Genomic DNA, 12,660 nt, shown 5'->3' on the forward strand with positions numbered 1-12,660 from the left:
AATAATTAGTTGTTTCACTCACAGCTCATCACAACATAATCCAGTTCTGCCAACATTACATACTGGTACAGGGAAGTGATTGGGCTGGTTTGAGCTGTGAGTGAATATTAAAATTTTACTAAAAAACATGTATGAATTTTCAATTTCCGACAAATTAATAACCTGAATAATAAATTTAAAACATCCACCAACGTGCCAATTAAAAACAAATTTTCAGCAATGGATTAAAGCTTGGTCAATCAAGGAAAAATGAAAAAGTGATTACAAGAATAATTAAAAATCGGATGACAGAATAAGCGCCCAAAGATAAATGGGAATAACCATAACTTTAAAAATAAGGCATTAATTTGTACTAGGCAAAGTCATGGACTGAAAAATGTTCAGGAATAATATACAAGTTTCATAATAAGCTAGAAGCAAATGGAACCAGAGGCTTAATAAAATCACACTATACAAAACGCAAAATACACGTAAAGGTTACTGTCGTTAATCGTGCCCCCAGGCTTGCCAGAAAACAGGAAATCAAGAAGTCAAGGTTTACACGAAGCCTTATTTGCACAAAACAGTTTTATTATCGAGATGTACAAAGATCTCTAATCACAAAATGGATCATCAGTTAGAAATAATATAAGCCCTTGTAATCAGATGCAGGTACGATCACTCTTAATAAGTTGATTAATAACAGTGTAATAATCATATAGTCAGCCTTACGCTGAGTAATGGTCCATACACATAAGACAGTACTAACGTCTATTCTTCCATATAAATGCAGTACCAGCCATATAGCGGGCACACTCAGCAGCAACATGCAGTGGAGCAGGGGATACATAGACTGCTCAAAACTGTGCCGGTACTTCTGCGTAGTCGTAGCGTCGCAAGCCGTGGTTATAGAAATTCTTCGATTGTGACCTGTCATATTCTCAGTACTTCTTCACTACCGTCGTACAGGAACACAATTCATAGATCAAACACTTCCCCTGGTCACCAAACGCCCCAGACATGAACATGATATGCACTTTCGTTGACACGTAGCAACATTGTAGGGAGCTTAATGTTTCGCCCAGTCTTACAGTTCACTCGACTTTCTAATATATAAAGATTTTGGTAAATGTAATTACTTCTGCTTCAAACGTGAATATGTTACAAGATTCTTACCATTTGTGGCTCAGATGCAGCAAGAATAGTGGAATTTGTTTCTTCTGTGTTGGGAAACAGTTTCATTGCTTTTATTCTATTATTATTTCGTCTGTGTGCATTTTCCTTCAGCTACAGTTGTAGGACCTGCTGCGTTAAGCATTGTAGGGATTGCACTCCACACACGTTTTCTATGTGCCACATTCACTGATTTGACTGAAACTGTAGTGAAGAAAATCTCACAATTTTGAGCAGTTACATAGCGCAGTTCTGCACTTTACTAGCAGTTTTTTTGTTCTTAGAGAACACGACATTTCCCAGTAAATGTCTATAGCTTACAAGAAAATAGTGAATAAACTGTTGTTTGATGTAGCAATTGACGCCTCCTAAGATCGTTAGTAAACCTAATAAAGACAAATTTGGTGTCTTGTTGTTGTTGTTGCTGCAATTCATTACGCTACAGACGCCCCCTTTTGTAAAAACCATTCTACAGATCAATACAAGCAATTATGATTCACTTTCACAATATCTATCCGATCTCAACAGTGTAACTTCCTTTCCACTTGGAGTGCTGCAATCACTGTGGGTAACTAAAAAAAAGGTGGAGTGTTGCTACTGTTATATTAGACAGTGGATATGACAATGATATATAATTTCTGTGATATCCGCAGTTTGTAAAGGGAGACATTCAATGAAAAAATGCAAAATTATTCAGAAATGTCAAGATGCATCTTATAACTGATTCTGTTTTGCAGTATAGTGTATACTGTATTACTGAAAAGATATTTCTTTTGGTTTCCAGATTATGGCCCGATATTTTGAAAAAATCATTGGGCCGGCCGCGGTGGTCTAGCGGTTCTAGGCGCTCATTCCGGAGCTGCGCGACTGCTACGGTCGCAGGTTCGAATCCTGCCTCGGGTGTTTGATGTCCTTAGGTTAGTTAGGTTTAAGTAGTTCTAAGTTCTAGGGGACTGATGACCATAGATGTTAAGTTCCATAGTGCTCAGAGCCATTTGAACTAAAAAATCATTGCGGAAAAACGAGTAAAGAATTTTTATTTTGCTGAGACAATGGATACATTACACTTACATCGGGCTGACGTTGACATTCCTTTCCAGATAAAAGCGTAGCTTTTCGACATTTTTCATGTAACTAATAAAGCTTCACGATACATGAATGGAAATATAGCCTATGTTGTAGCAGTGGTAGTACAGTGTTATTATGCAGTTATAGTAACATTTTGCTAGGTCGATGGTTTCTGTTAACACGGACACCAAACTTTTTTCCTAGATTCTTGATATTTGTAGCAGTAGTTGCCTCTTAGCGTGTGACACCGGAGTTATAAATATATTTCCCAGCGTGTGGCTTCTCTCTAAAGCCACAACATAGAAACTTTAAGAAAAAAGATATCGCTCGTACGACACGCATCTGAATAAGTCTCTGTTTCACCGATCATTTCCACGTTGGAATTTATATTTTCCACCAGAAAACTCAGTTTATTTCGGATACAAGTCTCTTGACCATTCGTGTCTTGTCGACCGAACATCAATATGACTTATCTAAAACAGTGCATTGTTAGCTTCACGATCGAAGCCCGATTCACGCGGTTACCATTGTACTATTATTACTAACGTAGTAGATTTACACAACGTCAAAATCGCATGTGGTGTTTCAGGAACGAAACCTGTTGGATATTCCTAGTTACGTTTAATGATATTGATGAAAGCTGCGGAAAAAAAGCAGTCAAGAATATATGCAATGCTCATCTCCTTAATTTACGTACATAACATTCCATCTTCGAAAAGCTCTTCCAGAATCAACCATTTGAGTTTTAGTCCATAAAGTGAATTGGTTACGATCTCTCTTCCTAGTGTAAACATTCCCTTTCTTAAATTTGTGCTGCGTTGAGAATTTCGATACAGGTAAATCTTAATTTGTCAATGAAGAGTGACAAATTAACTGTTTAAGACAATTTCGCTATATGTCATTTGACTTTGTTAGAACAGAATTAATCAATAATGCACGTGCACTTGTCGTAATAACTAATGTGGAAATTCATGCCAGTTAGTTTCTTCAGAGATAATTTTTATCCCTTCTGTGGTCATGACACCGCAGTCAAAATGTTTTTGTTTTAATAGAATTTGGCAGGTGCACTTTTTATTATCTTCTCCATTATTTTTGAAGGAGGATCTTATTATTGGGTAAAAAAGTTGTTGTGGAAAGACAAGTTCAACAAATATGCTGTTAATAAACAATAGCTATGAAACTTCTATTTCCAAAATAAATAAATAAATAAAAATAAAAACGTGTAAAAAATACTTTATCAACTCTAGACCCGAAAATAATATTCTCCTTCTAAAACAACGGGGAAAATAATTGCAAACATGGAATTTTTCAATGAAACTCTTTTTTTATGAAGGATAAATGTACTAGGTGTTTCGTAGTTGACACCTACTAGATTGTAGCTATGTAATTTTTATTTTTTTTAAAAAGAATAAAACTTTTATTAGCCTTAGACCTTCAAATGAAAATAAGGGTTAACATAAAAAATATGGAATTTTCGATGAAATTCTATTGAAATTAAGTCAGGTTGTCGTCATCTCCACAAATGGCTCAGACACGAATGTGTAATAAGTTCTAACTGCTTCCTTTATGTTTGCGTTAAGGAAAAGAGGAAACCAGAAATATTCTCCAACCTTGTTACTACGACTGACGAATGACCTTCGTTGCTAAATCTAATGCATAATGTATCTAAATGTAACCTGCTCAGTGATAAGTGTAAAAACAGGTTATGAGGTTTTTTGATGCTTTTAGAAATATGTATTTCTGTTCATGATATTTTTGATGCATTAAAAGGTTTGTTATTCAGTGTTCTATTAATAATCGGAAAACCTGAACAGAAATCTCTCTTTATTCCAGAAAAAACATGTAACATATACAAATTATAGGTGAGTACTGATTCTTTTTATCCATAGTTATCAGCAACATATTGGCCGAAGACGCGCACGGCTTCGAAGAATGGCGTCACCAAGTTGAGGATGTCTGACGCTGGAGGATTGAAACCCTGGTTGCCGCCACCAGGAAGTTCGATGGTGTAGGAGAGGGCTACTCCGCCGACACCCTTCGTCCAGTCATCACTGCCGCCAGCCGCTGCGTCTGCAGAAACAACGTAAGCTACAGTGTGGTGACTCAGCAACAAAACGAACATGGAACACTGTGCATTTGCAATTGCAAAGCAGATATTTTACATCTATAGCTATACTACTAAAAAACTGTAAAACCGCCATGTCTGTCTGTTTTCCTATTTGAACAACCTAATCTCAAAAAATTCTACACTAATTATAATGAGGTTTCCACCGGTGGCTTGAACTTGGCTTGGGACGACGTATAAAGTTTATTTAATCAAAATAGGATCAAGAAAAAAATATCGTTATCTAATGTTTCATCTAAGTACGTCGTCTCTGTGTTTTCTTTCTTCTGTTCGATCACACTAATCTACAAAACTAGACGAATTTTCATGGGGTTCTCACATGCAACTTGACTGTAGCTTGCGGCAACACGTAGGCTTCATTTAATCAAAATCTGGACCTGGAATAAAAGATTTCATAATTTGAAGTTTTATCTAAAAATTACGTTCTCAGCTTAGTAGTTGATGTTTAACCATCAAGGCGCAGTGCACCAAACAACCAACAGATGGTGCCGTTAGTTTCGTAGTACGCCAAAAAACCAATGGATCCCCCTTCTCATTTTTTTAACCTCACCAACAGATATATTTTCCGAATTTTACTTCACTCCCAGTATTAAGCACCGGAATCCTGTCTTTACGAAATTACTTGGCTAGGATATACGGATTTATTGATTTCGCTTTATATATTAAAACGTGACATTTCTCTGTTTCTGCCGATAGGTTTTATTTGTATTCTTTTCCAGAAAAAACTAATTTACTAAGTCCACTTTGTGATTCTGGTGCCTGCTCGTTACATTTCGATTTAGTTTTGTTTACGAATAAAAATGCCTAGAAAACGGTAGAGTCTATCTGAGTACATCACAATGGCTAAAAGACTGAGGACTACGCGATATGAAGTATCAAATGAAGATCATGAGGTGAGACTTTCTGCTGCTCGAGAACGTTGAGAACATCGCTCTTTGGAAACTCCTTCTGAAAACAGGGCATGGCTTGACTCTGATCAAGAGCGTCATGCATTATCTCGCTCCTGAGAACCTTCACTAACAGAGGCTTAAAGTTCCTTCTCTCCGACGCAACATTATAGAAGCGGAAATTTGGACGGGAAGCAGCGCAGGCGAGGGAGTTTTTACACGCTATATCCCGCTTATTCCTAACAATTTATTATTTCGCTTTGAATGTGTACAATTCCCGGTGAGCTTATGTTATTCCATGACCATAGACAAAGCACAAAGCTAGGCTACGCGTATTGCAGTCGCGAACCTTACTTTCAGTCGCTTTTCGCACGCCCACCTCTATATGGGTAGTGTAGCAAACAAGCTCTTCGCTTATGTCCAGAATCATACTGCCTCAAACGTTCTGTACAAAGATGCTTTTTTAGTAAAACATAAGTTCTACATTTGATAAGTCTCAGACATAGCTCTAAATAAATACCGAGCAATGCTGAATATTGTAACCTACCAACCCATCCATTTAATAAGAAAATAATACATTTAATTTCGCCCACTTTTTTTAAGTGTCTAGAAGGGGTCAGTTGTCTATAATTTTTATAATAATATGGATTATACATGTCAAAGTCTAAACTGAAAAGTATTTCTTCATATATTGTTCTGCTTTCTTTTGAGAAATCTATAGTATGCAGAGTTATTCATAAGTACATCCACGATTTCGGGAGACAACTACTCAACTACAAGGCATACAAAATATGACACGTATCATTGGATGCAGCAGCTCTCCAAGCTCAGATCTGTAATACACACCATGGAGTAGTTGCAGTAGGGGTAGAAATGTTAGAACAATTTGACATATTATTCTCTCCATGCTGTTGCCCCGAATTAGTTCGCACCTCTAGACAGACATCTCTGTGAACACGAATCTACTGCAGTCTGCTGATGAGCCTTCTTTGGCAATTCATGTCAGCGACGTATTGCTGTCAGCCACGTTACAAACGTAGCCGATACTGAGCAGCGGTACAGTAGGTTATAATCTTAGTGAGGTGCTCTATTCACTGATGTGTGTATATTTTCTGCATGTCTCGCAGTTTTTGGAGAGTCGTCGTCTAAAACACTGAATATACATAAGACTAGTCCCATACAGTTTCGAATCTTCTCTTAGGTATTAACACTAAATTATTGCTTGTTCAGTGTAATGTAGGTTGCATAGTTATATGTGCGTGTGTTCCTATTAAAACAAAAATGGAAAACTCGGAGAAATGTTTGTCGAACTGGGTACACATACGAGTAATTATGTCTTTTTTTCTTTTGGGATTAGCAATGCAGACGGTCAAAACAGCTGTTGCACCTATAAGGCTGAAATGGGGATGCGAAGGGTTGAGATGATAGAACAGTGTTGATCTGTTAGAGCTATTTTATCCAAAGAATTGCTGTAATGCAGCCACGGCACTAATACTCCTACAGATGGCAATGACTGTTGGAAGGGGATGACAAATTGTCTTCAGTGATGAGGTCCGCTTCGAATTGAGCCCTGAAGACCAGCGATGGGATACCAATGTGACTGTCGCCCGCCATATGAATCGACAGCGAGTCTTGATGGTCTGGGGTGCCATTTCTGTTCATAGCAAGACTCAAAAAATGTGCAAATGTGTGTGAAATCTTATGGGACTTAACTGATAAAGTCATCAGTCTCTAAGATTACACACTACTTAACCTAAATTATCCTAAGGACAAACAAACACACACACCCATGCCCGAGGGACGACTCGAACCTCCGCCGGGACCATCCACTCAGTCCATGAATGCAGCGCCTGAGACCGCTCGGCTAATCCCGAGCGGCATAGCAGGACTGTTTTGGTTGTAATCCAAGGCACCCTTACAGCACAGCAATACGTCGACGACATTCTACACCTCGCTCGGTTGTCCTTCATGGCAACCCATGCTGGTCTCACATTTAAGATAATGACCGCCCCCACACAACGAGAGTTTCTGTTGCTTGACTTCGTGTTTGCTAAAACCCTGCCTTGGGCAGCAAGGTCGCCAGATCTCTCCCAAATCGACAACGTTTGGGGCATTATGGCAGGGACCTCCAAACATCTCGGTGTTTTGACGATCTAAGGGCATAATCGGACAGAATCTGATCGATATCCTTCAGGGGGACATAAGCAACTTTATGAATCAATGCCAACCTGAATAACTTCTTGCGTAATTGCCAGAGGTGGACCAATGCTTTATTGACTTAGTTTACGAACTCTTTCGCTTGAATAAATCGCTCATTTTTTCTCTAACCATTTTCTTTCTGTACACGGTACTTCCGTCCCATTTGCACAATTTTTTCGTGATGCGTCGTTTTCTTCTGTCTTATTGGAGTGTAAATCTCTACGAACATTGCGTTAGCTGGACTCCCATTAGCACGTTGAAATTCTGAGTCCTTGAAGTGATTTCACGCAATTTTTTAAATGTATTCTCCGCAATGCTCGACGGTCCCTGTCCAAGAGCATATGACGTCCGTCTGGCATAGGTTTACCTGCGGTTGTTCCTTCGCGTTTCCATTTCACAACCACGCTAGCAACAGTCGCGCAGCTGTAGAAGTGCTGAAATGTTCGTCCTGGGTTTGTTACGCAAGTAGGTCACGGTCGAAGTCCGATCCATTCTGTTGTTACTCCTCCTGTACTGATAGGACGATACTTCCCGCCTTCTTTTATAAAGGCATCTCGTGATGTCTAGTCACCTGTTGCGCACTATCTATCGATACTTTTGATCATAAACTGTATGCACTTATCATATAGGATCAGAATCACCCTAATATAAAAAAACAGCATTTCGGTCCCAATTGTAAGCAGCCTTCAGCAAGTTATGTGATATTACTAAGTGAATGTCCGCCTCCGGTAGCTGAGTGGTCAGCGCGACAGTATGTCAATCCGAAGAACCCGGGTTCGATTCCCGGCTACGTCAGAGATTTTCTCCGCTAAGGGAGTGGGTGTTGTGTTGTTCTAACCACCATCATTTCATCATCATCGCAGCGCAAGTTGTCGAAGTGGCGTCATATCGAAATACTTTCGCCCAGCGAACGGTCTACCCGATGGGAGGCCCTAGTCACACGATAATTCATTTTCACTCGGGGAGTGCTGTCTTCAGTCCTAGACCAACAATTCTTTAAAAGAATTTATAATACGGTTGGATGTTAGAAGTGGAGAGGGGGAGTCCTTCTTCTAATGTGCAAAATATCTACGTCGCGAAAACTTCAACTTCTATTCCAGTGCCATTGGTTTTCCTTCGACGCTTCTTCGAAGCAGAAATCAAACAATAGTACATTTGAACGCTGTAGCCTTAGTAACTTGAACTAACGGTAAGTATTCCATTGTTCTTAACACTATCTGGTAGATGTAGATGCTTTTTCAACGTGAAAAAGATGGAAAATGGGCAGACCGTCCCACAACATGAATCGCGATGATGGAAACAGCCTGTCATCGTCTTGGCTGGCAGAGGCGCTCCACGGGGTTGGTCCGTCACACGCGGCTGCAGGTAAAGTAGGGTTGCCACATGTCCGGCTTTAGCCGGACTTGTCGGAGATATAGTCCACAACTCGAGGCCTAGTGGCTATCCTGGGTTCGAAACCCATCACTGCTTAACACAGACGAGGAGCACCCCACCTGGTGTGTAGAAGACGAGAGATATATGGTTCTTTCTGTGATAGGTGTTGTCCCTAATTACCCGTACGACTCCTCATCAGATACTCAACTGCTACTCTTTCTGGGCGCGGGATACTTCCTTTAAGCGAAGACGAACTCTGTGAAGTGGATTTGTGAACACGCAGCACACTGCTTGTTTGCTGATGGCGAGAAAAGTATCCTTGACTTTCGGCAGTTGCTTAATGAACGCCGTTGTGCAGTTTCCCGTCATCGAAGATACAGATAATTTTTCTCCAGTTTCATTTGCAGTGTATTCCTTAACCCACCAGAGACCTGCAGTGTTCCTGTCACGAAGAGTTGATCCCCGCCTCTCCCACACTTCGTACCGATATATTCACTGGTCATCACAATGTTACTCTCGGAAAAATTATACGTTCATAGTCTCAATTAGTCTCACGTCTTGCTGCGCCCTCATCGCATGACAGCGATTTTCTGAAATCCTCGGTTGTATTAATGACAAAAGTAAATAGATTAATAAAAATAAAAAGGAAGGAAAATAAATAAATGAACGATGTTCGTTGTACCTCTGCTCCACGTTCTCTACGATTTCCTTGGTTCCTGGAGGGTGAGAACGGTACATGTTGACCAGACCCTCGGTTTGTGACCCCTCCCCACTTTGTCCCATCCCCTCCCTTTCTGCGCCAGGAAGATTCCGAAAAAAAAAATTCTTTTGTGTTGCTGCCTCTGCATCATGAGAATCTGACTGCGATTGCTGGTCGGTTGGTAATTTTTTCCGCAAGAGGACTGGGTGTTTGTACTGTCCTCATCATCTCATGATCATTCGGGAAAGAGGCAAGATTGGATAGTGCAAGGATTGTGAACTTGCACGGGCGCTGATAACCATACAGTTGAGTGCTTCACAAACCACTATCATCATGTCAGCTATATAGTGTCATGTCCGGATTTTTACAGTCAAGTCCGGCCAAATATTTGCATCTCCGCCTTGTGTGGCTTCTGTTGGGCCTTTCTGTGATCAAGTAGAGAGTGCACAACTAAGGCCCGTTCCAAACTGATGACTTAGTCCCGAAATAAGTATAGGTAGGAATAAGGACATACACCATGAGTATATATAGATGTATGAATCAATACTAGTGCTATAAATGTAGACTACGTTCTTCTTCGTAGGCCGAACGAGCAATTAAGAAGACTGAGCACTTAGTAGCTATCATAATTGCCAAATTATAAGGCTGTTTACTGATTATGTTTTTAGCTGAAGCACGTCTAATGTCTATCTCGCAAACCATTGACTGTAATTGGTCATTAATAAATGACTATGAATATCTAATCGACTCCATTTCTATTTAAATTGGATAGTCCGGCTTTTAGGGCTAAATATATGGCTAAGTACACCACCATGACTGACTTTTCTGTTTTTGTGCCTGGCAACCATATTATTCGACATACTGGTCCCTCCTAGCCACCACCAGGCGACGCAGGAGTAGCACCACCCTATAAAAGTAGCTCACTCACTCTTAATGGTCAAAAGAGGACAATAACACACCGTGTTAAATTGCAATCCACAAGAAACAACAGCTGCTTCCTTCTGCAATTCTGACACCCAGTCACAAAATGAATCTTATTTATGCAATTTTAAGGAATTGTGGGCGGAGAAATGAAGACAGCTTGATACAGTAGTAGTACAAACTAATATAACTGATGCTTCATCATTTTACATCACGACGCGCTCTAGAACCCAGACTAATTTTTATGGATATTGACTCCGGCCACGAAAGACTACGAAATTATATCCAGAAGCGTGTTAGACATTTAGCGGCCTGCTTTAATACTACACACAGAAGTGTAGGGGTTGAAAGTCGACCAAGAGAGACTTTTACGACAAGGAGATTAACACGGTTGGTAGTTGTACTAAGGCTTTCACAGCTACTTTATTTGACAGTGGCACAATCGATTGTGAAGGGTAACTGAGGGAAACAAGAAATTTAATTGCACTCACCTATAGTTGTTGCGTGCGGACATTATTAATGGTCATATGAATTAATCTTTGTGACCTTTAAACACTCCACTACATCAGCTACTCTGTGTAAGACAGCTATGCTACGAGTGTTCATAGAAGTAGATCTTGGGTTATAAATTGTGAAAAATTAAAGACACAAATTACTTAAGTTTGTTCATCAGGTTTTGGTGAATTCCTAACCAAAGCTTGACACATGCAAAAAGCAAATTCAAAGTAGTCGTGAAATGAAATAGTAATAATAATAAAGTAGATAATTAAAAGAGGGATGAACGATTTTCTTTGCAATAATCAGGCAAGAAACTGAATCACAAACTCATATTCAGTGTACTTCCCAAGATTGAGAGACTAAAGTTGAAATTCGGAGCAATGTGAAAACTGTCTGTAACACAAACCAGATGGCTATATTCTGATGCTACAAACAGCTTAAAAATTCTCAAGTATAACTCCCGTTTCATGAGGTCAACTGAAAACGTAACATTACTTACACAAGACGTTTGTAGAGCTACCGATGTCGTAGCTAGGGCCCCCTGCAGCTTGCTGGGCGGCATCTGCTTGGCGTGCCAAGGCGTCCTGTTGTAAGACACAGCCAGAATAATATTAGAAATGTGGGATAATTTCTGCCGTTGAGCCAATACTACTACACAATCAATATGGATAATCATTCAGAGAAAGAAGTAAGTATTCATCATTTTGATGTGCAGCTCCTTGTATTGGCCGTGTTTGCAGTTAAAAATATTTTTAAAGAATTAAGTATAAAAAAAGACGTTACCAGAGTTTCCCAGTCGTCAGGCAGTTCGGTAGTGTAGCCCCACGGGTAGAGTATGAACTGGAAAGAGATTACAGACATGTTATTCACATCACACTGAATTTATGAACTGGTAATAGAACATGATATTGTTCAGAAAGGAAAAATTGTTCAGCAGCATATTGGTATTCACCAAATTTTGCCAGCAACCACATTTGCAACTATATGCTAAAACCTAAAGTCAGTTCTTATCAACAATCTACGCTACTGGCCATTAAAAATGCTACATCAAGAACAAATGCAGATGGTAAACAAGTATTCATTGGACAAATATATTATACTAGAACTGACATGTGATTACATTTTCACGCAATTTGGGTGCATACATTCTGAGAAATCAGTACCCAGAACAACCACCTCTGGCCGTAATAACGGCCTTTATACGCCTGAGCATGGAGTCAAACAAAGCTTGGGTAGCGTGTACAGGTACAGCTGCTCATGCAGCTTCAACACGATACCACAGTTCATCAAGAGTAGTGACTGGCGTATTGAGACGAGCCACCATTGACCAGACGTTTTCAATTGGTGAGAGATCTGGAGAATGTGCTGGCCAGGGCAGCAGTCGAACATTTTCTGTATGCAGAAAGGTCCGTACAGGACCTGCAACATGCGGTCATGCTTATCCTGCTGAAATGTAGGGTCTCGCAGGGATCAAATGAAGGGTAGAGCCACGGGTCGTAACACATCTGAAATGTAACGTCCACTGTTAAAAGTGCCGTCAATGCGATCAAGACGAGACCGAGACGTGTAACTAATGGCACCCCATACCATCACGCCGGGTGATACGCCAGTATGGCGATGACGAATACACGCCTCCAATGTGCGTTTACCACGACGTCGCAGTACACGGATGCGACCATCATGATGCTGGAAACAGAACCTGGATTCATCCGAAAAAATGACGTTTTGCCATTCGT

At 40.1% G+C, this 12,660-nt stretch overlaps 1 protein-coding gene across 1 annotated transcript in view; it reads right to left on the bottom strand.

Moving 5' to 3' along the window:
- Positions 1-4,024: 4,024 nt before the first annotated feature.
- Positions 4,025-12,660, bottom strand: part of LOC126268060 (carboxypeptidase B-like) — a 61,414-nt gene continuing 52,778 nt past the window's right edge. The window contains exons 7-9 of the mRNA XM_049973495.1: positions 11,708-11,764; positions 11,424-11,508; positions 4,025-4,290 (exon numbers count right to left, since the gene is read on the bottom strand). Coding sequence (XP_049829452.1) covers positions 4,100-4,290; positions 11,424-11,508; positions 11,708-11,764 — 333 coding nt within the window. The 3' untranslated portion in view covers positions 4,025-4,099. The remainder of the gene's footprint in view (positions 4,291-11,423; positions 11,509-11,707; positions 11,765-12,660) is intronic.

Source organism: Schistocerca gregaria, chromosome 4 (assembly GCF_023897955.1).
Source record: "Schistocerca gregaria isolate iqSchGreg1 chromosome 4, iqSchGreg1.2, whole genome shotgun sequence".
Taxonomy (NCBI): Eukaryota; Metazoa; Arthropoda; class Insecta; order Orthoptera; family Acrididae; genus Schistocerca; species Schistocerca gregaria.